At 40.8% G+C, this 25,154-nt stretch overlaps 1 protein-coding gene across 1 annotated transcript; it reads left to right on the forward strand.

Annotated features, from left to right (window-relative positions):
* The first annotated feature begins 785 nt into the window (after nt 1–785).
* Nucleotides 786–23,418, forward strand: MCHR2 (melanin concentrating hormone receptor 2). The gene is given in 7 exon segments (XM_032651726.1): nt 786–967; nt 3,095–3,099; nt 13,371–13,575; nt 18,035–18,226; nt 20,442–20,561; nt 23,114–23,380; nt 23,382–23,418. Coding segments are annotated over 7 exon segments (1,008 nt in total).
* Nucleotides 23,419–25,154: the final 1,736 nt, after the last annotated feature.

Consider the following 25,154-nt stretch of genomic DNA (forward strand, 5'->3'; position numbering starts at 1 on the left):
GTTCCGGACCGGGGCACGATCCCATGTCCCCTGCATCAGCAGGCGGACTCTCAACCACAGCGCCACCGGGGAAGCCCAGATGGCATTTTTTAAATGTCTTTTATCAAGATGGTTGGCCAAGCAAATAATTTTCCAGTTCCATCGGTTTCATCTGTTTACTTGTTTATTTTTAGGTTGGTTGGTGGGCATTTTTTCCTGTGCCATAATTCTTCTTTGTGCATGGTTCCCTGACTCTCTACAACACTTTTCCCTCCCACAGTGTCCTTTCCTGATCTAACTCTTCCTCATCCTTCAAGACAGACCAGGAATCATCTTAGGAAGTCTTATCTCACTGCATTCCTAAACAATCATAGTTGGTGTCCCCCATACACTTTATAGCAGACAGAAGAGGTATACTTAACAACCTAAGTATTGTCGGGGTGCTAGCTAATATGACTAGACATGCAGGCCAGTAAGAACAGGTGCCAGCTGTAAACAACCAGAACTGGTGTGTACTGAGTAAGTATTAGCTATGCTCGAAGCGTGTACTACAATCATGTGGAGAACATGTGCACACTATCATAGTATACTGTTCAATAATCTGAGTAATCTGTCACATCATATGGACAGGGAGCAATCGTACTCACCCTGGAATCTTATGTTGCATGAATTCTTGGTGCAAAGAAAGCCCCAATAAATATTTTTTGAATTAAAGACAATCTGTATGGAAGGAATTGCCTCCAATTTTCATTAAATAAATCACGTCTTATTCCTTCACAGCTTTAACCTCTGGAAGCTCATAAACAATGAATTCACTTCACTCATCCTGTTGGAACACCTCTGCTGAACTTTTGAACAAATCCTGGAATCCAGAGTTTGCTTATCAAACCCTCAGCCTGGTGGATACAGCCATCCTCCCTTCCATGGTTGGGATTATCTGTTCAATGGGGCTGGTTGGCAACATCCTCATTGTATTCACTATAATAAGGTAAGGGCTTCTTTTTCGCTTCCGTAATTTAGGGACATGCTATATACTCCTTCAATGAGTCCTTTTCCCCCTGTAGGATTTTTCTTAATGAAATCAGGTTTTGGAAATATTTGCTTAAGGTAATTAAAGAAGTTCTACAGATATTTTCATCATGTATTAAGTAACATCTGAGTAGCAGACGTCAAAATGTCAGTGCTTACTGTTGAGTCAGTGAATTTTTAGAGCAGTGATTCTCATTTTTAGCTACATGTTAGAATCACCACAGGCACTTCCCTTGTGGTCTAGTGGCTGAAAATCTGCCTTCAATGCAGGGGACGCGGGTTCGATCCCTGGTGGGGGAACAAAGATCCCACATGCCGCAGGGCAATTAAGTCCGTGCACCACAACTACTGAGCCCGCACACCACAACTACTGAGCCCACACACCGCAACTAGAGAGAAGCCTGCACACCACAACAAAAGATCCCACATGCCCCTGATGCAGCCAAAAATAAACAAATATTTAAAAATTAAAAAAAAGAATCACCACAGAGCTTTTAAAAATCCTAATACAGAGTTTCACCCCAGACCAATTAACTCAGAATCTCTGGCAGTGGAGCCCAGGCAAGAACTGAAACTGCAAGGCAACCATTTTATTTTCCGGCAATAAGAGCTACCCTAAGAGGCTGACCTGGCCTGACTGGTAAAAGAGAGTCTTTTGCACTCACTTAGACAAGAGAGATACTCTACCTGATCTACTGCCAAAGATTCAGGCAGTCATACGTGGTGGGCTGCTCCCCTCAGTATGGACCACCCAGTGCGGGCCAAACTGAGAGGCACCTGCTCGCTAGTAACTCTCGCCTTTGCTTCATGTCCCCCACTTCATTCAGCTAATTTCCTGCTTCCTCTCAAACCTAGAGCTTAAGGTTTAACTTGGAGCATAAGAACAGATTACAGTCAGCCCTCAGTACCCATGGGCTCTGTTTCCATGGGTTCCACATCTGGGGGTTCAAGCAATCGTCAAAAATATGTGGCAAAAAATTCCAGAAAGCTCCAAAAAGCAAAGCTTGAATTTACCATGCCCTGGCAGCTACTTCCATAGCATTTCCATTGTATTTACAACTAATTACAGAGTATTTACATAGTATTAGGTATTATAAGTAATCTAGAGACGATTTAAAATATTAGGGAGAATGTGTATAGGTTATATGCAAACACTACACCATTTTATATAAGGAACTTGAGCATCTGTGGATGTTGGTATGGGTGAGGGGCGGCTGTCCTGAAACGATCCTTCATGGATACTGAGGGACCATTGTACTCGTCCTCTACTGGCTTGACAAAAATGAATTTAGAGTTAGTGTACACATGCCCCATCGCTACATGATACCTTTGCTATCCCGATTATTTTCACATTTAAGGTTTACTTGTTTTAATACACACAAGGTGTTAAAAAAAAATTTGTCCTGGTCTCCGATCATACTTACAGCCACGATTTTAAAAGATTTTTGTCCATATTTATAAATTATAAAACACATTCTAACTTACTACCAAAAAGGTGTTTTCAGCATTATATTAACACATAACTACAACAAACTTTTGTGTAGCATATTACGCTTACAGAGCACAGTTGTAAACTCAATCACTCCTCAAAATGGCAATACTCACGTGAGGAAAGAGGCCCAGGAGAGAAAATAATTTGTCTAGCATCACACAGCTGGTAAGTAACAGTCCTAGCACTTGAACTCAGATCCCATGATTCTAAACTCCAGGCTATATCCTCCATAATAATAACATCAAACAAATCATCAAAACTAGAAAGATGGTTGGAGTTACCATGTGGATGGCAGAATCCTCACAGGACCAATTAAAAGCAGGAGCAGCCCTCGGGAGAGTGACAGGATGACACTCACTATCCCTGAGAAAGCTCATCACTGGTCACTTTCCCCAGCTGGCTTCTCAACTTTTTATTGTCATTATCTCTGTAGTTAAGTGTAGTGTATCAATGGCAATTTTTTTATGACATTCATAATTGAAAATTTATTTGGTATACTGGAATTCTAATCTTAATGAATTCAGACATTCCTTACTGTGTCCTGTAAAACCATTTGTGAATATCAAGCATTTAAAATTATTTTGTAAGTGCTAGAAGCAGTTCCACTCAATATGTATTACTAAATACCTACTGCATGCCCAGAACTATTCTAAGAGTTATGTAAATACCAAAGAAATATGGCAGCATCTGACTCTAAAAAGTTCAGGGTTTACTGGAGAAGACAAGATTTAAATACATTAACTCATTTGAAAAATAATACAAGATACTAAAAACAAGTGGGTGAAAAAAGGTGATTCAAAGAACAAGTTCCAGGAACAGAGATGAAAGTAATCAAATATTCTCAGAAAGCCTCAGGAAGCAATAATGTGAAGTAGAAAGTTAACAGTCAGAGACCTGGGAATGTTTCCAGCTCACCCTGTTTGTCTGTTGCACCTGCTCACTTTTCCTTCCATCTTTCTCTCTTGCCCCTCAGTATTTTTACTGTCCCCTCCTAAAGATACAAGCAGTGTGCCTCATGCCTGAGAGCCTTGGTCCCACTGTTGAGAAACCAAGTCCTTAGAAGGTGTAGCCCTCCAGAAATGGTTGCATTTTTACAGACACCTTTTATATGCAAAGACTGGTCAGTGTGAAATTCAGGCCCTGTGACAGGCTGTTGAAATATCTGGAGCCAGAGAAACTTCTTGGTCCCCCTCAAGTTACACCAATAGACAATGGCCTGATTCCACCCACTCATATGGAGACAAAGCTTGAAAAAAAAAAAAGAAATGTGGAATGTGAATTCTTCTAAAAGTCAATACTGAGCTATAATTCCCAGAGACAGATTCTCAACATAAAGCAAATAGTCATTAAACTGGAAAAAAAAAAAAGAGAGAAAACCTGAGCCATAATACTGACAAATTTACTTGCAATGATTGTGAAAAATCTGCTACTTCTTCATACCATTACAATTTTATAGATAATAAGTGAGAAGATATATGTTAATGGAGCTTTTAAGATGAATCCTTTAATCTTTCAAAAAACATCTGAAGCAACTTAATTTTTATTTTTATTGCTAGGATGTTGATATTTTTCTTTGCAAATTACTCTTCAAAAATTTATTAATCTCTCAAAAGTCATTTGAAAGTAAATTAGTTTTAATTTTTTTCAGCTTGGAATTTATCTAACAGTTTTTTTAATTGCTCCCCAAAAAAAGTAAGACAATTTATATTAATATTTTTATCATGCCTTCCCATGATCTTTTATTTTTATTTTTTTAACATCTTTATTGGAGTATAATTGCTTTACAATGGTGTGTTCGTTTCTGCTTTATAACACAGTGAATCAGTTATACATATACGTATGTTCCCATATCTCTTCCCTCTTGTGTCTCCCTCCCTCCTACCCTCCCTATCCCACCCCTCTAGGCGGTCACAAAGCACCGAGCTGATCTCCCTGTGCTATGCGGCTGCTTCCCACTAGCTATCCATTTTACGTTTGGTAGCGTATATATGTCCATGCCACTCTCTCACTTTGTCACAGCTTACCCTTCCCCCTCCCCATATCCTCAAGTCCATTCTCTAGTAGGTCTGTCTTTATTCCCATCTTATCCCTAGGTTCTCCATGACCTTTTTTTTTTTCCCCTTAGATTCCATATATATGTGTTAGCATAGACTATTTGTTTTTCTCTTTCTGACTTACTTCACTCTGTATGACAGACTCTAGGTCCATCCACCTCACTACAAATAACTCAATTTCGTTTCTTTTTATGGCTGAGTAATATTCCATTGTATATATGTGCCACATCTTCTTTATCCATTCATCCGATGATGGACACTTAGGTTGCTTCCATATCCTGACTATTGTAAAATCAGCTGCAATGAATATTTTGGTACATGACTCTTTTTGAATTATGGTTTTCTCAGGGTATATGCCCAGTAGTGAGATTGCTGGGTCATATGGTAGTTCTATTTTTAGTTTTTTAAGGAACTTCCATACTGTTCTCCATAGCGGCTGTATCAATTTACATTCCTACCAACAGTGCAAGAGTGTTCCCTTTTCTCCACACCCTCTCCAGCATTTATTGTTTCCAGATTTTTTAATGTTGGCCATTCTGACCAGTATGAGATGATATCTCATTGTAGTTTTGATTTGCATTTCTCTAATGATTATTGATGTTGAGCATTCTTTCATGTGTTTGTTAGCAATCTGTACATCTTCTTTGGAGAAATGTCTGTTTAGGTCTTCAGCCCATTTTTGGATTGGGTTGTTTGTTTTTTTGTTATTGAGCCGCATGAGCTGCTTGTAAATCTTGGAGATTAATCCTTTGTCAGTTGCTTCATTTGAAAATATTTTCTCCCATTCTGAGCGTTGTCTTTTGGTCTTGTTTATGGTTTCCTTTGCTGTGCAAAAGCTTTAAGTTGCATTAGGTCCCATTTGTTTATTTTTGTTTTTATTTCCATTTCTCTAGGAGGTGGGTCAAAAAGGATCTTGCTGTGATTTAGGTCATAGAGTGTTCTGCCTATGTTTTCCTCTGAGTTTGATAGTGTCTGGCCTTACATTTAGGTCTTTAATCCATTTTGAGTTTATTTTTGTGTATGGAGTTAGGAAGTGTTCTAATTTCATACTTTTACATGTACCTGTCCAGTTTTCCCAGCACCACTTATTGAAGAGGCTGTCTTTTCTCCATTGTATATTCTTGCCTCCTTTATCAAAGATAAGGTGACCATATGTGCGTGGGTTTATCTCTGGGCTTTCTATCCTGTTCCATTGATCTATATTTCTGTTTTTGTGCCAGTACCATATTGTCTTGATTACTGTAGCTCTGTAGTATAGTCTGAAGTCAGGGAGCCTGATTCCTCCAGCTCCATTTTTCGTTCTCAAGATTGCTTTGGCTATTCGGGGTCTTTTCTGTTTCCCTACAAATTGTGAACTTTTTTGTTCTATTTCTGTGAAAAATGCCAGTGGTAGTTTGCTCGGGATTGCATTGAATCTGTAGATTGCTTTGGGTAGTATAGTCATTTTCACAATGTTGATTCTTCCAATCCAAGAACATGGTATATCTCTCCATCTATTTGTATCATCTTAAATTTCTTTCATCAGTGTCTTATAGTTTTCTGCATACAGGTCTTTTGTCTCCTTAGGTAGGTTTATTCCTAGATATTTTATTCTTTTTGTTTCAGTGGTAAATGGGAGTGTTTTCTTAATTTCACTTTCAGATTTTTTATCGTTAGTGTATACAAATGCCAGAGATTTCTGTGCATTAATTTTGTATCCTGCTACTTTACCAAATTCATTGATTAGCTCTAGTAGTTTTCTGGTAGCATCTTTAGGATTCTCTATGTAGAGTATCATGTCATCTGCAAACAGTGACAGCTTTACTTCTTCTTTTATGATTTGGATTCCTTTTATTTCTTTTTCTTCTCTGATTGCTGTGGCTAAAACTTCCAAAACTATGTTGAATAATAGTGGTGAGAGTGGGCAACCTTGCCTTTTTCCTGATCTTAGTGGAAATGGTTTCAGTTTTTCACCATTGAGGATGATGTTGGCTGTGAGTTTGTCATATATGGCCTTTATTATGTTGAGGAACGTTCCCTCTATGCCTACTTTCTGTAGGGTTTTTATCATAAATGGGTGTTGAATTTTGTCGAAAGCTTTCTCTGCATCTACTGAGATGATCATATGGTTTTTCTCCTTCAGTTTGTTAATATGGTGTATCACGTTGATTGATTTGCGTATATTGAAGAATCCTTGCATTCCTGGAATAAACCCCACTTGATCATGGTGTATGATCCTTTTAATGTGCTGTTGGATTCTGTTTGCTAGTATTTTGTTGAGGATCTTTGCATCTATGTTCATCAGTGATATTGATCTGTAGTTTTCTTTCTTTGTGACATCTTTGTCTGGTTTTGGTATCAGGGTGATGGTGGTCTCATAGAATGAGTTTGGGAGTGTTCCTCCCTCTGCTATATTTTGGAAGAGTTTGAGAAGGATAGGTTTTAGCTCTTCTCTAAATGTTTGATAGAATTCACCTGTGAAGTCATCTGGCCCTGAGCTTTTGTTTGTTGGAAGATTTTTAATCACAGTTTCAATTTCAGTGCTTGTGATTGGTCTGTTCATATTTTCTATTTCTTCTTGGTTCAGTCTCAGCAGGTTGTGCATTTCTAAGAATTTGTCCATTTCTTCCAGGTTGTCCATTTTATTGGCATAGAGTTGCTTGTAGTAATCTCTCATGATCCTTTGTATTTATGCAGTGTCAATTGTTACTTCTCCTTTTTCATTCCTAACTATTGATTTGAGTCTTATCCCTTTTTTTCTTGATGAGTCTGGCTATATGCCATGATCTTTTATTTGTTGCCTTCTTAACATATAGATTGCTCAAACTATGAAGACTACACTAAAAATAAGGAGAACTAGATGCATTTAAAGAAGATTTAGGACTTTCCCATTTATGATAAATACTTGTATCAAAAGAGAATGAATAGAACAATAGTAAGATCATTAGTGATGCTGGAAAGCAAGAAATGAACTAACTTCTGACTTTGCCAAAGGAAGACTACAAAAATGTATGAAAGAATAGATTTACGGAAGGTGGAGCTTCCAGAATAAGGTGTCCTATGTGGCTTTTTTTTTTTTTTAAGAATGGATTTGTGCATTAGGAGGGTGACTATAAAGTAGTGAAGCCAGATCATTACTACTCAGTCATACTTTAAATTCACAGCAGGTCTAAAGGAAGCCAGATTTTAAAATGTAGGAGGAAAACTGGGCCAATTAAAACGTAAAAATTTCCCCTTTTGCTCTTGGGAGAGAGACTTATGAACTCAGCCCCATTACTCAACTATTGTCCATGGCCACAGTGGGTCCTGGAAAACTCCTTCAATAAAGGCGATGTTTCTCTCCATTGGTCCCCCACCCCCATGTTTTGGACATATCTTTCTCCTGTCTACTGACAGACGGCTTTGAGTGGGCAGAGGCTCTCTAAAGGATGCCTTGTCTCCCTATAAACAAAACGTTCCCATTCTTTCATTCCCTGCCCTCAACTGGCTGTCAAGTCAACTAATTTACACTAAATCATGAATTACTGAAACATCTTACTTTTTAACCCCTCCCCATGGTGTCTACATTTTATACAGAGATTACAGGAAGAAGAGTGAGTGTTCCTGAAGGAATACTAATGGTCTAATGATGGAATACCAGTCGCTAAGACAGAGATGGGAAATGCTTAGAACAAGGCCTCTTCTTTTTTCCCACTCAGCTTAGTGCTCCCCTCTGACCCAGCCCTATACCATTCTCAGGGTGCCAGCTGGAGTTGGAGTTGACCCACACCCTTGCTGTACACATACCCTATGCTTTAGATGCTACAAAAACTCCCAGTCACATCTGTTCAAATGAACTGGAAAGTTAATTGGAGACCCTTGCTTTGGTCCAATGCACCAAGACAGCTCTGGAGTATAAAGGGGTTGAACGTCTTCCCCAAGGACACAATAAGTGAGGGCACAGAAATGAAACTAGAATTTCCAATTAGGTTCTCTTTATATATCTTACACTGTGTATCTAGAGCAGGGTTGGCAAATACGTCACTCTACTCTAAACTCTCCCACCCTTGGCAGTCATGTCTAATCACACAGATCTGTCCTTTAGTAGCGCCTGTGTGATGACTCACAATTCTTCTCAGCACAGTGCTTTATGAAATCACTACTAATCCATTGGTGTTGCCTCATGCTGACCTTAAACAAATGAACTACCAGTTATTTCTGAAGCAGAAATTAGTTTACTCAAGATCAGCAAAGTATTGCAATTGGGGATCTGCAACTATGGCAAGCCACATGCAAGTGCCACCCAACAGAGAGAGGAGGATTCTTTTACAGAGGGGGAAAGGAAGTTGGGAGGGCTGTAGTAAACAGAGTCCATTGGAGAAATTGAGAGTTCAAAATATAGTGGCTTGTCACTGGCTGAGTGGTGACAGTCTCTCATTGGCTAAGCTCCTGCCAGGCAAGAAGTCTTTCTTCTGTTGATCTCTGCTATCATAGGGCATGAGAGCTCCCCGCTTCTGGCCTCCTGACTCCATTTTAATTGAGGTTTCTGTTTATTAATTTTTACACTCACAATAGGAATATAATTTAACTAGAGTTAAATGCCAAACAAGGACATGTGAGGCAACCCAGAGATAAACAAAATTAGGAAGGTACTACCATGTCCTACCACCATCCTCTGCCCCAACACCACCACCCTCCTCCTGGCCCTGAGCTGAATGGAGGGAAAAAAAGTGGTTTTACAGATCTTGGAAGTTTGGGCTGCCTGGTGGGAGCTGTAGCCACAGTGGGATCTGGGACCATGGAGTGGGAACTGCAGGAGGAAGGTGGAGCCATGGGCGGGATGCAGCCACCACCAGAGATGCCAACAGCAGAGACGGGAAGGAAATACCCTGGCCTCTCCTCTCATCTTACCCTCCAATTTCCCTCCAATAGTGCTTCCTATTGGCCAAAACAAAACAAAAGCCAGTTGGCAAGAAGACCTAGGAACAAAGTGCAGAAGGGTGAAAAGTGGGCTTGAGAGTAGGCTGATCAGAAAGGCATCATTCTGCTTGTGTGGGGTTATATATATTTTTTTAGTTTTATTTAACCCATTGCATATATCGCTGTTTCTGATTGCAAAAGGTAAACATGTTTTTAATAGAATCTTTTTAAACATTAAAAAATACAAAGAATAAAGTCGCAATCAGTCATACTACTACTACCAAGTGGATAATCACTGGGATTACTGTGACATATTATTTCAGCATGTTTTTAGACAAATGTCTAAATAAATTTGGGGTCATACTACGTACATAGTTGATTTTTTTTTTTTACTTAATAAGTACTTTCTCATTTGATTAAATATTCTTCCAAAGTATGATTTGTAACAACTCTATCATTTATTGTATGGGATTGTGGTATACCTTAATTTATCATAGCATTTAGATATGGCCATATTAACCATATGAAAAACACGTTAGCTGAAATGATCACTGATTTACATATTTTTTTTAATGTTTGGTTCATGAGAGACAGAAATCTAATTAAGTCTGGCAACATGAAATCTGAAGATAAATTAGACCTAAGAAAAGAATGCAAGTGGTATAGCTAGAAATTTTACCATTTCTATCTAATCATTTTTAATTTCTATGCAGTCACTTTCAGTTTAAAAAAGTAATAATAAATATAATGTGTTAGTTTTATTACCCTAGTACCTTATGCCCAGATAGATATATCATTTGCTTCAGAACTCTCTTTTGCTATACAGAGTATCATGTAGAAACACTTTTATTTTATTCTTTTGTATTTCCAGTTAATGGCATGCACTGTCCTCAACAAAGGAATTTCCATAATTCATTATCAGTAAATGATGGATGCCTACCTGGAGGAGAGCAAGGGCCATGGATCTAATTGCTGCAGTTAGGACCTAAGCAACCACTTGTGGTTTATACCCCAATTCAAATGGAAATAACATCTACTTAATAGGCAAAGATTTATAGGGTTTTTTATTATTGTGTTTTTGCTTTGTTTTTGTTTTTTAATTTATTTTTATGTATTTATTGTTGGCTGTGCTGGGTCTTCGTTGTTGTGCGCTGGCTTTCTTTAGCTCTGGCGAACAGGGCTTACTCTTCATTGCAGTGAGCGGGTTTCTCATTGCAGTGGCTTCTCTTGTTGTGGAGCATGGGCTCTAGGCACACAGGCTTTGGTAGCTGTGGCTCACGGGCTCAGTAGTTGTGGCGCACAGACTTAGTTCCTCCATGGCATGTGGGATCTTCCTGGACCAGGGCTCGAACCTGTGTCCCCTGCTTTGGCAGGCGGATTCTTAACCACTGCACCACCAGGGAAGTCCCTTTGCTTCTGTTTTTGTTTTTTAGCGTGGAACTCCTTCCAGCTGACCTCTAATATCATTTCCTCTCCCCTGAGCCCTCTCCATCTCCTACTCCCAATGGTCTGGTGAGGACGAGGATTAGAGACCAAGGACAGTCATTTAGCATCTTTTTTGGTTGACATGTTTTTTTTCTCAAGTCTCTTCTCCTTCTTGGTCTTTCTGATCTGAGCCACCAACGTCCTGGGGACAGGGAACCAACCTGCTGTATTAGTGGCATCAACAATGCCCAAAGTGTGGTTGCTGAATAAGGACTCACAGCAGTAACTCCCCCATATAGTGTGTGCTGCCACGGCCTGGGTAAAATATCCTGGCCCCGACTGACGCCTCACACGAGCCTTTGATGGCTTAAATATGAAGTTCACAGGCTGTAGAATTTGCAGTCCCTGAATAATGAAGACACACACTAGCTTCCAAACAACAGAGCAATAGACCTGGATCCAGGGTGAACTAACAATTGTGGCACAATCTTAGGGCTAATTCTTATGTGCTACTTAAATTCTTATCTGTCCTCAATACAGAGGTCACTTCTGCCAAGAAATCTGCCTTGACTGCCCCTAGGGGAGGGTGTAGAGGCCCATTTGTATGCGCTCCTTGTGCTTTCTCTAGCTTTCTTTGATCACGTTATAATGTGATCATTTATTACACGTCTAGACTATAAGCTCCTTGATGTTAGACTTTCTAGGTGCAGCCCAAAGCATAATATTATGCCTGACATATAATTGCTGCTCAATAAAACATTTGTTCAATTAATAAACAGCATCTCCCAGATAAAGATGATACCTGTTTATTACTGAATGCCCCAACTCCTTGAAGATAGGGAGTAACTGAATTTTAAATTTCTGCTCTCAGAAAATTATTTTGCCTTCACTTCCCCCAACATTTGACAGGAGATGTTTCTCAGTGCCCTCCACCAATTCACTCGTTTCAGATTTCTACTCCACACTCTGGATTTCAGGGTCTTAATTAATAGTCTTTTCTATTGAGTTAAATTTTATTGGAATATTTCTAAGTAATGGTCGAAATTTGTTTTAACAATGGCCTCAGTTAGGATTTGAACTTACAGCTTCAGTGGGGGAAAAAATGCATTGCAAGATGGAAACATTTATTTTCCCTATTCAGCTATATTTGGTGCTAGGGATAGGTAAAGACAAAGTCTTGCCTGAGTGAGTTTAGAGTTGGTATAATTTGTTGCTATGTAGAAATCACTTCAGAACTTAGTGGCTTAAAACAATCAACATTTGTTATCTCACACATTTTTTGTTTGTTTTTTTAATTTTTATTTATTTATTTTTGGCTGCATTGGGTCTTCACTGCGGCACGCGGGCCTTCCCCAGTTGCAGCGAGCGAGGCCACTCTTCACTGCAGTGCACGGGCCTCTCATCGTGGCGGCCCCCCTTTGTTGCGGTGCACAGGCTCCAGGTGTGCAGGCTCATTAGTTGTGGCACACGGGCTCAGTAGTTGTGGCTCACGGGCTCTAGAGCGCAGGCTTAGTAGTTGTGGCGCACGGGCTCAGCTGCTCTGTGGCATGTAGGATCTTCCTGGACCAGGGCTCGAACCCGTGTCCCCTGCATTGGTAGGTGGACTCCCAACCACTGTGCCACCAGGGGAGTCCCTCTCACACAGTTTTGAGGGTCAGGAATCCAAGAGCAGATTAGCTGGGTGGTTCTGGCTCAGGGTCTCTCAAAAAGTTGCAGTCAAGCTGTCTGTCCATCTTTAGAGGACTATCTAAAGGCTTGGCTAGGGCTGGAGCATCTACTCCAAGGGAGCTCACTCACAGGTCTGGCAGGTTGGTACTGGTTGTTGGCAGGAAGTCTCAGTTCCTTTCCACATGGACCTCTTCACGGTGCTGTTGAGTAACCTCACAAGACGGCACCTGGCTTCCCCCGGAGAAAGTGACACAAGAGAGAGCAAGGAGAAAACCCCACCATTCCTTTATGTCCAAATTCTGAATGTCACACTGTCAATTCCACCACATCCTATTCGTTAGAAGTGAGTTACTAAGTTCAACCCACACTCAAAGGGAGGGAATTAGGCCCCCGCTCTTTTTTTTCTTTGCAGTACACGGGCCTCTCACTGTTGTGGCCTCTCCCGTTGCGGAGCACAGGCTCCGGACGCGCAGGCTCAGCGGCCATGGCTCACGGGCCCAGCCGCTCCGCTGCATGTGGGATCTTCCGGGACCGGAGCACAAACCCGTGTCCCCTGCATCGGCAGGCAGACTCTCAACCACTGCGCCACCAGGGAAGCCCTAGGCCCCCGCTCTTGAAAGCAATATCAAAGAAGTTATGGACATATTTTTAAACCACTGCAGTTAGTTATCAAATAGTTCAAAACATCTGAATATACACAAGCATTCATATGTGCATTTGTGACAGTTTCCTTTTAACTTTTAAAATAATGTTAGCAGTTGAAAATCTGTAAGAGATGGCATAAATTAAAGGTGTGTACTTTCAATGTCAATCCTCGGGTTTCCCTCCATTTCTTTCAGGTCCAGGAAAAAAAACAGTTCCTGACATTTATATCTGCAACCTGGCTGTGGCTGATCTGGTCCACATCATGGGAATGCCTTTTCTTATTCACCAGTGGGCCCGGAGAGGAGAGTGGGTGTTTGGGGGGCCTCTCTGCACCAACATCACATCCCTGGATACCTGCAACCCATTTGCCTGTAGTGCCATCATGACTGTAATGAGTGTGGACAGGTAAGTGAAGAGACTATGAAATATATTAACATAATTCAGAGATGCCTGTACTTCCCCAAGGTCATCCCAACTTAAGCAACATCAGTGCTGGTTTGTAATAGCAAAGTTCCTCTTCCTTTGTTTGTTTCATTGTAGGACAGATCAGGTAATATTTTTCCAACTTTCACAGAGGTCAATTTTTTCACGGAAAACTTAAAATACTAAACATCTCCTTTTTCCCAATCATTTTTTCTATCTCAGTTTTATTTACAATTGACTGCAAGAAAAAAAAAGACCATAGACCGCCTGGAGGGGTGGGATAGGGAGGGTGGGAGGGAGGGAGATGCAAGAGGGAAGAGATATGGGAACATATGTATATGTATAACTGATTCACTTTATTATAAAGCAGAAACTAACACACCATTGTAAAGCAATTATACTCCAATAAAGATGTAAAAAAAAACCAAAGACCATAAAATCATGAAATATTGGAGACCAGAATGAATGCCCCACCACCACCCATCATTCTTGCAAGAAGGAAGCAGAGGTCCTGAGAAGTGAGGGGATTTGCTAAAGGCACATAGTCAGTGGCAGAGCTGAGAACTGAAGTAGGTCTCCTCACTCCTTGTCTATGGCTCTTTCTGGTAAGTTCAATGCCTCACACACCCTTGTTATCACCTAGCAGCTTAAAGGAATCAGTGGAGTAGTGGGCTCTTAAACAGCTATGAAGAGAAGTCAGAGTACCAGGAGGACCATCCTTTATACTCATCATTATGATTGGTTAATGCAAATACTGCCATTTACATCATTAGAAATTTGTTGGACTGTATCCCAGAACATGCCAAAGCCAGATTCTCCACCCATGTAAGCTAATGTTATTCAAGGAGATAATGGTGATGGCCAGAGCCTGTGGAGCCAGTGAGTGATGGAGCCCAGTTCAGAGGCAGGCTGTCCAACTCTGGAGATGGCAGGTAGCTGGCAACTACCTCACCACCTGGTTTCTTTAGGAAGCATGCAAGCTAGGATGTGCCCTGCATCACCCAGATGCAAGGACCTCCACAACTGCTCTTAGCAGCACTCCCCAAACAGAAACAAGGCCTGAAGACAACAGTAGAAAGCACAACAGAGCAACCCACCTGAAATCTCTATCCACCTTCTTCCCACCCCAAGCCCAACCCAGCACACTTGGTCCCCCTTGCTCTGATCTACTTTTTCTTTCTCCCTTACTTCGAATATATTACATATGTTAATATATTTCGTGTACAAAGATATGCATGTATGTTGTTTTTGTCTAGCCTTCCCTGGCCATCAAATGTAAACTCCACAAAGGCAGGGTCTTTGGTCACTACACTAGTGTCTGTGTAACAATGCCTGGCACATGGGTGCTCAAAAACTACTGATGAATGAATGAGTGAATGTCAGTCTTGAGGGCTGTGTTAAATTTCCCTGAGTCCATCAAGGATTCTTTCCTGAGCTCTGCCTCTCTTACCCTTCCAAGTGGGCCTTTGGGGTCAGGAAGGGATGAGCAGTTCTTCAGATGGATAAACAAAGGAATAGCGGGGTCCATATAAATCATTCCCTGGATCATTATTATTCAGACGTGAATAATGATGGTAATGTTTAATGCAGTTTTTATATCCTGCTGCTTTTCTACAAAAGAATTATCAAAATATGTAGAGTATACTTCTCAACTTATACTTAGCTTCACATTTTTTAATCTGCACGCTGGGTAAGTCGACCTGGTTAGTTCAGCTGATGCCACCAACGCTGATGGTGTGTGGAGTAAAGCCTGGTGAGCTTGCCAGGGCTCCAACACCAGAGCCCTGCGCGGGGCAGGAACCACTGTAGAAAAGCAACCTAAAGTATAGTCCTCACCATCGTGATCCCATTCTCAGAAGGAGAAAATCTTCTTCATACCATGTACATACCATGAAGGCAGGAGAGTATCGGCTTTTTCTTTAAAGAGGGGAAACTGTACCCCTTCGGTAAACCTCTTACTGCAAATAAAGTGAAAGCGCATTGTCTGCCTTAGAACAGACCACAGAACATTTCCTAATGTTCACAGGTTTTTTCTGAGTGTGTGTGTGTGTGTGTGTGTGTACCTTACACAACTGAATAGTGTGTATTTTTCTTTTAACCTTATGGACACAGAATGCTAAAATTTTACTTTCAAATTAAGAAACTCAGGCCTTTATCTTTCTCCCTGCCCTCACTTCAGAGGATCACGTGGCCAGAGACAAATAAAGATTTTGTAAAACTGAAACTTTCCCCCAGCCCCTGTCATTTCTTGCAGTTCTAACTCTACTAAATTCACAAAAATTCAACAAAATCTATAATTCTGTAAAACAGAAATGAAGTTTTCTCTGTAATGCCAGCACTTAATGTCAGTGCCACCAGTATGCCTTATTGTTTATACATTTATTTGAATTGTCAATTTAATGGATCATAAAACTCAAGTGTTTCCCATAACTCTTTCATTTTTCTTTCTCTGATTAATTAATAACTGCAAGTGTGTGGAATATTTTAAGAGAGGGCTCCTACCTTTAAAGCAATACAAAAAAATTCTATAAACATCCAAAATATGAAAAATATTTGCCTCTAGGTGAAAGCTACCTAGACTTTCATTAGTGGTTACTTTCGTAAGTAAATTTTCTAGAACAACAACAAAGTCAGTAAGTAGGAGCCAAAATTCCCCATTCATTCATTTAACAAATATTTATTGAGCACAGACCGTATGACAGGAACGATGCCAGACACAGGAGACACAGCAGCATTAAACTAATAGCCAAGGCTCCTGCCTTCATGGGGCTTCCATTCCAGAGGTGTAGACAGACATTACACCGTGAAGAGTCACAGGGGTAAATATGTATTTCCACACAATGATACCTACTAGAAGGAAAAGTAGAGTTGCCCCACAATCCGCATTTATAGTCATGGGCCCTCGTATAGAGCGAGTGGTCAGGGGAAGCTTCTCCGAGAGGGAGACCTAAATGGGGACTCCCAGTAGAAGCAGGAGGAAGGAGAGGCACGTCCTGCCAGGCGGGTAGAACAGCATGTACCTGACGCTGAAAGAGACAGAGTTTGAAGGAAGGCCAGGGAGAGACTGGCACAAACTTCAGCCTGAGTGACAGGGAGGGCCGGAGGGAGAAAGACATCAAGGGTCATGGTGAGAATTCTGAATTTTATCTAAAAGACAAAGAAAGGCCATTGAAGGGTTTTCAGTTGGGGAGATGATGAGAGAAGATTCCCTAACCGATTGATGCCATGACTTCATCATCTTTAATCCCAGACAGAATGATGGCAGGGTTGCTGTACAATCACTACTTCATTCCCTTCCTCAGCAGGAAGGGAAGGGAGCTTTCTCTCCTTAGCGACAGGTAACGCAGGTGCAGTGTGGGGAAGGAGGGGTGGCTGAGGCACCCGGGGTCACAAGCCTGTCCCTGCATGGCAAGGGGTCCCCTAAGTGAGTGCAAAACGTCCTACCTCTTGTGCAAAATTGAAAGAGCAAGGAGACAGAGAATTTTCCATTTTCATAAATCTTCATTAAGTAGCTCTACAAAATCTTGGAGAAAATTAAAGGACCATTGACCACATTTGACATTTGTTTATTGTCTACTAATGCTGCTTTCCTACACCCCCGACTGCCAGCAAAACTGTGTTTTCTCAAGTACCTCCTCTGGATCTGAGCTCTCTTTTTCATGCTTTCGCTTTCAGCGTGTCTGAAAAATTATTCTTGGATTTGCTGGAGGACCAAATATGTTTGATATATCAGGATTTCAAGTTTGATTAATGATTATCCTTTTTTCTGGATCAAAATAGAAAAAAAGAAAAGTGAGAACCCCTTCCCCATGAAATTAGTCCACATCCCCCCTCCAGCCTACGTTTCCTGAGGAATTTGTATTGTCTGCTAGTCACGTCTGTTAATTCTCACTGTGATTTCTGTGAACTGAGCCTCCAAGAGCCTGGAGAACTAACTCTAAAGCCATCTGAGCAAAATCTCTGTCCCAGGTGCCTGAATCTCATGCTGCTGGGGATTCTCCCACCAGCCAACGCACTTTCCTCTTTCCTGTCCTACATCAGCCACCGTCCCTCCTGTCCCACATTGGTACACCTTCCCTCCTGTCCTGCCCTCCTGGAGGAAATCCCCATTCAGAGACAAAGTTTTCCAGAGCCTCTTGTGCAAGGGAAGCACCTCTGTAAAGAAAAAGTTTGCACAGCAGAATCTTACCATTTTCAGGGTCTTCATGTAAGTGACAGCTGTGTATCAGTGAGTGGTTTATTCAGACTTACGGGGTCAAGAATTGTTTTCTCTACAGGTACCATCCAGCTCTTAAAAAATATAACTTTCTTTCACCCTGATAGAGGTGTGCTTCAGGGAGGATAATAATACTAATAATTCACTCTTGTCATGAACCTTTCATCCTTGGAGCTCAGTGCTTTTATTGATTGTTCCCAAACCCTTCCTTAACCGGCTTTGCAGGTACTTGGCTCTCGTCCAACCGAGACTGACGAGTTGGAGAACAAGGTACAAGACAAGCCGCATCAATCTGGGCCTTTGGGCAGCTTCCTTTATTCTTGCGTTGCCTGACTGGGTCTACTCGAAGGTCATCAGATTTAATGACGGCGTTGAGAGTTGTGTTTTTGATTTAACATCCCCTGACGGTGTACTCTGGTAGGTTGTTAAAACTTAAGAAAAATAGAGTTGAATTAAGTCTTGAAGTGCTTCATCCTCCTTGTCAACACGCGAGCAACCGCGAAGAGTGTCCTTGGGGATCCTCTTCGGGCCGGTCTCCCCACTTAGTTCTCTGCTTCCCACCATCAAGTTGATAGTTTGATTTTAAGGAGAGGGTAACCTTTAGAAGAAGATTCTGAGTTTAATCATGTAACCTCAGTGGGTGCAAATATATTTAACTGTGGATTTTAAAGATCCATGGCAGCCAGATTCAATAGGGGCACAGCAATCAAGGGAGGGGCAGACTTTCCAAAAGGGTCTAGGAGTTATGAGACTCAAACCTTATCAATATGCAGCTGGAGTTTGGTTGAGTCGCGTCCCTCGAAAAGATATATCCAAGTTCTAACTCTCAGTGCTTGTGAATACGATCTTATTTAGAAATAGTCTTTGCAGATATAATCAAGTTGAGATGAGGTCTTACTGGATTAGGGTGGGCCCTAAATCCGATGATTGGTTCCTGATAAGGAGAGGGAGATTTGAAGAGACACAGAGAGGATGCATGTGAAGACAGAGGCAAAGACTGGAGTGATGTGTCTATAAGCCAAGGAACACCAAGGATTGCCAGAAGCCACCAGAGGCTAGGAGAAAAGTCCTGGAGCCCATACTCCCTCCCCAAAACCTCAAAAAGGAACCAACCCTGCCAACACCTTGATTTCAGACTTCCAGCTTCCAGAACGGTGAGACAGTAAATTTCTGTTGTTTTAAGCCATCCAGTGTGTGGTAATTTGTTACAGCAGCTCTAGGAAACTAATACAGCAACCAACACAGTCATTTATTACATCTTAATTTGAAAAAAAAAATTAAGTCGAAATTTTTCTGATTGAAATTTTGAACACTGCATTAGAATCTCTAAGATTTTTCGATCACCTGCTAAGGGCCAGGTACTGTGCTAGGTGCTTTTTACATACATTATGGCAAGTCAGTCTGGCAGATCCCTTTTTCCCAGTCTACCACTTGTCAAATAGATGAGTCATTTCTGAATCACATAGACACAGTCTGAGAGGGATGGAGGTAGAGGCCCAGCAAGGCTACGAGTCCAGCAACAAAAAAATCTCCAGAGGAGTGCAACGTCGATACCATGATTGTTTATTCATTATTTCTCACAACAGCAGTGGCTCCACTCACAGACAGAAAGCGCCAGCTCATCTAAAGGTGAAATGATAGTTAATCACCGCGGGCTGATAAATTAACCTGGCCGCACCCCGGTCTGAAAGGAGGGCAGGACCTGAAGCTCACTATATGACTACATGACTTTGGCCTGTGTCACATAAGCAGAGACTATTTTGCAGCGACAGCTGTTTCTGCTCTTTTCGGTTGGTTATGGTAAGGGATATTCTGAGGTTCTGGCCTCTGTTGTTCCTGCCAGAATTAAGTCCTTACGGTGAACGGAGACTGGGACTAGTGTGCTACGTTCAGAGGCCCTCTGGCTCCGGAGCGCTCTCTCTGCCGCCCAGTCCACACCCACGCAATGCCAGCTGCCTTCTTCCACATAAGGGTTTTGCCCCGGAAGGAGGATACCCGGTATCTGGGCAGAAATGGAGTTGGCCCACCCAAGGGTTCCCCCTGGCGGAGCACTGAGAAAATGATCGGCTGATTTGACAACAGGTCCTCTTCTGTGCCCTTTGAGAGACCATCTGGAGTCTCAGTTACAAGCGTGAGCTCTGGAGCTGGCCTGAGTATCTGGGTTCAAATCTCACCTCTGCCACCTACTAGCTGAGTAACCTTGGGCAAGCCGCTCAACCCCTCTGTGCCTTAGTTTCCTCCTCCGTAACATGAAGATGCTAATGGCATTGTACTCCTGGGGATGCACAGATTCAATGGGTTAAAATATGTAAAGCACCCTCAATAGTGCCTACTACATAACAAATGCCACCTGTTACCTGTTATTGTTAATAACACTAAATATAACGGTAATAAGCACCCTCACCCACTCTGCAGTACTCAGTAGCATTGGCTACTGAGAAGAGCTGGCTAGAGAAGAGTTGTTGTCTATGAATAACGAAAAGCAGACCTTCTGTATGTGAAAGTACCCAGAGAGCCTTAACTTTTCCCCCAAGCACTTTTATTCTGGGCCCTGAAAAATCACAGAATCATAAACTGTAAAAGTCCCTAGCGTTGTGAATGTAACAGTCATGTCTTCTCTCTCATTTTACAGGTATACTCTGTATTTGACGATAACGACTTTCTTTTTCCCTTTGCCCTTGATTTTGGTGTGCTATATTTTAATTTTATGCTATACCTGGGAGATATATCAACAGAATAAGGTTGCCAGATGGTTAAGTGTATGCCTTATTTTGTTTTATTTGTTAAAAGAACAATTCAGAGATCTAAGATGTCTACAATAGAAGCTTAAGCATTAGTCACTTGAAACATGCCAAGCTCAGACATATGGGCATTAATGTCTCTATAAGGCATTTTCTGAAAATAAGTCATGTTCTGAAGCAGCTATTTGAGGATCTCTCAGTGATAAATATTGTAATCACTGATGTAATGGTTTCATAAAAATGTAAACAGAACTCAAGACTCTGTTTAAAGAATAATTTTGTATTTGTCATCAGCATTGTTATTTAAATGTTTTATGTGTACATTTTGCAGAGTTGTGTACATATGTAAATATCCTAGATGTTGTGTATATTTTATAACCTTTTAATTTTTGTGGGGGTTTTTTTAGCGTAGGGGGGGAGGATCTCATTAATATTTGAATACATAGAACAAGGTTAATTAGGACTAAATAAAACCAAAGACTTACCTAAAGACAATAAACTTGGGAAGGACCTTTAATGATACTTGTCTCTAAAACTATATGAATAAATCTAAATTATTTTCCACTTGAAATTGTACATACCAAGTTGTTCAAATGAGTCAGTGATTATACAACATGTTAGGTTAAGAAATCATTATTAAAATTTGTCTTCAGAATAAATTACTGTATTTTTTTGAGAAGACAAGATTGTGGGGTTTCCCCACACACCATATGTAACACTGTGAAGATTTAAAAAAAAAGAATATGTGAAAAATGTAACCACCATTAGTCTAAATTTGTGGCAAACCCTGGTACCAAAGGTTTAGGTGTTCTATTGGCCCATGACATTTTTTCTGACTTCTTTAAATTCTTCGGAATTATTACATTATTAAAGAGTGGTCTAGGGCTTCCCTGGTGGCGCAGTGGTTGAGAATCTGCCTGCCAATGCAGGGGACACTGGTTCGAGCCCTGATCTGGGAAGATCCCATATGCCGCGGAGCAACTGGGCCCGTGAGCCACAATTACTGAGCCTGCGCGTCTGGAGCCTGTGCTCTGCAACAAGAGAGGCCGCGATAGTGAGAGGCCCGCGCACCGCGATGAAGAGTGTCCCCCGCTTGCCACAACTAGAGAAAGCCCTCGCACGGAAACGAAGACCCAACACAGCCATAAATAAATAAATAAAGCAAACTGTCAACAAGTAAAAATAAATAAACACTATTATATTAAAAAAAAAAAGAGTGGTCTATTTAGAATGGGAAAGAGAAGCAACCACAGTTATAGACAAAAATTAGCTTCTAAATGTATCACAGGTGAGAAGGTTGAAATGGAATCATATGGAATATTATGACATCGACAGCTGGAGAGGACGCTTGAACCCTTTTAAAACAGTTCTCCAAATCAGATCACTTTGCTCCCAACACTTTTCTCAGAAATGCTAAGAGCATCTTATAAAACAAAGTTCATATGGTCCAGTTATCCCTAAAAATGCAATAAGTTAGAGGAATGATGGTGCCTACTCTGATGAACTGCAGAAGAATCATGATCTTAGAGTGATTTTCAGCTGCCATTTCCCAGGCTTATTCATCTGCTTGTCATGTCCCAGAGAAATTTCTAGTAAATGTCTAAATATGACATAACATGATGAAATTTGGGAAATTTAAGCATTTTTTTTTTTAGAAAAATTTTAAATTTACATCAAACTTGCATAAGTAGTACAGAGAGTTTCCATATACTCCTCACTCCAGTTTCCCCATTAACATCTTACCATGTTGCATTTGTCAAAACAAAGATAATGGCATTAGTACACCACTATTAACTAAACTCTACCCTATATTGGATTTCACTGGCTTTTCCATTAAAGTCCTCTTTCTGCTCCAGGATTCAATCCAGGGGACCACACTGCATTTAGTTGACACATCGCCACAGTCTTCTCTGGTCTGTGACAGTTTCTCACTCTTTCCTTGTTTTTCATAACCTTGTAGTCTTAAGTACTGTACTTAAGGAGTACTGGTCAGGTATTCTGTAGAATGTCCCCCAGTCTCGGTTTGTTTGATAACGTATCACGATGAGACTCTAAGGTTAAGGTAGCGTTTACGAGGTTTCTTCACTTCAAAATGACTACTTATCCCTTTCTCTATTCCATTATTTGGAAACGAGTCATTAAGTATAGTCCACCCTCAAGAGGGAAAGGAGGGTGAGAATTAAGCTGTGTCTCCTGGAAAGGGGAGTATCTACATATATTATTTGGAATTTTTCTGTAAAGAAGGTTTGTCGCTTCTCTCCCATGTTATTCAATCATTTATATCAGTACAGATTCATATATCTTTATTTGATACTTTGGATTATAATTCACTGCTATGTAATTTATTTTGTTTCTCGAAATGTTCCAGCTTTGGAAAATTCAGGCAATTTTTCACAGGGCTGAAAAAGAGTATTTTCACAGTGCTCCAAATAAGTAAGAAGAAAAATGAGCTTCACATTTCACTACATAGCCATTCTGAACTGTCCAAAAAGTTCTGGGACATTGTTGTCCTATAATTTCTGTGGTTGTTTGTGTCCAGTCTCTCCAGATGTTTCCGCTACAGCTACAGTCCCAGTGTTCCAAGGCAGAGAGTGATGAAGCTGACAAAGACAGCGCTGGTGCTGGTGGCGGTCTTTATCCTGAGTGCTGCCCCCTATCACGTGATACAACTGGTGAACTTACAGACAGAGCAGCCCACGCTGGCTTTCTATATGGGCTATTGCCTCTCCATCTGTCTCAGCTATGCCGGCAGCAGCATCAACCCTTTCCTCTACATCCTGCTGAGTGGAAATTTCCGAAAACGCCTGCCTCAAGGGCAAAGGAGAGTGACAGAAGGAAATCAACAATATGGAAAGCACCTTGAAATAGAGCTTTAAGGAGAGTACATGGATCATCAAAAGTCTAGACAGGCTTGCCTATGCTATTGATGTTATTAAAAAGGGCGGGCAAAACGGTGTGCTGGTGTCCATTCTTGTTGTGCCCTTGTGACTCTAGAACAGTGCTGTAACCATTCAAATGCAGTGAGTTTAATATGCTAACTTAGGTGAAACATAAAATATTTGTCTGTGTAGGCAGTAGGCAGTGGGATAGCTGAAGAGACCCGAGCTCCATGGTTGTGGATGTTATTTCAGCATCTTATAAACTAGTCACTGATGAATATGGCCATCCCTGACCATCGACTGAAAACTCACCAAGGAATTTGACCTTGCCGTCTACACTGTGGCCTCACTGTAACAGTGCCCTTGAGGCTCCTAAGAGGGGACCACCTTACAATGAGATCTGAAGTATGGCCATTTTTTAATCTACAAAAATGTCAGTTTCATAGGGTCTAATTTAATGCCTTCAATAATCAACTCCATCTGTTAGCATGACCATTAGCATGTACTGAACACATACAACATGGAAGATTACATGTAACAAACCTTCAAGGTAAGTATTACCCCAGTTTACTGAGGCTCAGAAAGGTTAAGTGATAAGCTTAACACTGCACAGCTACATAAGAGCTGGGCTGAAATCCAGGTCTGCCTGTTTCTGTCTTCTTACTACAGCCCCTTGGCAACCTGTACCTATCATACTGAAAAGGGCCAATAATTGGGTTTTGTTGTTGTTGGGTTTTTTGCTTTCTCCTACACCCCTACAGGAAAAGAACTAAAGTCTGAAAGAAATGAGTTCATAGTCTTAAAGAAATAAGTTTACGCATATTCTTTTGCATTTAGCTTTGTTCTCATACCTACAAGTGATAGAAACCAGCACCTGCATTTTAATAGTATAATAGTATTCTTCAGGACGTCAAGTACACTCAGACACATTCTCTTTAGGTTACAGTGGATATTTAGTCAAGGCTGCAGAAAGTAATTCGCTTTTAATTTCACAGATGTTCATTATGTCTTTTCCTTTTGTGGCTCGTATAAAACATTCACTTTGATATAGTAAGGAAAAAATGCTTTTAAAGTCTATATTCTCAACAAGGTAAATATTTTATTTTGTTTGGGGATGAATCTGTAAACCCACCTCCCTCATCTGAATATAAAAAACCGCTTGCTTCACGGGCATATAAAACTGATTTTTCATCAGCCCTTTATATAAAAGAGTCACAGAGACCAGGTTTCTAATAACCTGATCTCCATTTTTATATCTCAGTTGTCAAGACAAATGACTTTTCACCCAATGCGTTTGGTTCTAGATCTTTTAGAGACCATTTTGGAACACGGTAATATCAAAATTCATATATGGATGAAAGGTTGTGTAAACAGCATTAGAACTACAAACTGAGACAGGGCACATCTGAGATATTTCACTTCTGTAACTGAGGTCTGCAGAGCTACACACAGAGGCTGTATGCTCCTTTATAGTTTCCATCAAAAGCTGTGTCATGGCTATAATTCCAGGGGCCTTCATTCTCGCTACTCTAAGGTGCAACAGTCAGGGTTCAGTGAATAACCCTGACATCTGAAGACCCAAGACGATGGGTCATAAACAGAAGTTATTATTTGATAATTGAAGAGAAATTGAAGAGTTTACCTCCTTTGTCTTTTTTAATACAGAAAATATTATGATTTTAAAATTTTAAATGGTTTTAAAGCAACAGACATTTTTAAAATAAC

Source organism: Phocoena sinus, chromosome 12 (assembly GCF_008692025.1).
Source record: "Phocoena sinus isolate mPhoSin1 chromosome 12, mPhoSin1.pri, whole genome shotgun sequence".
NCBI classification, from domain to species: domain Eukaryota; kingdom Metazoa; phylum Chordata; class Mammalia; order Artiodactyla; family Phocoenidae; genus Phocoena; species Phocoena sinus.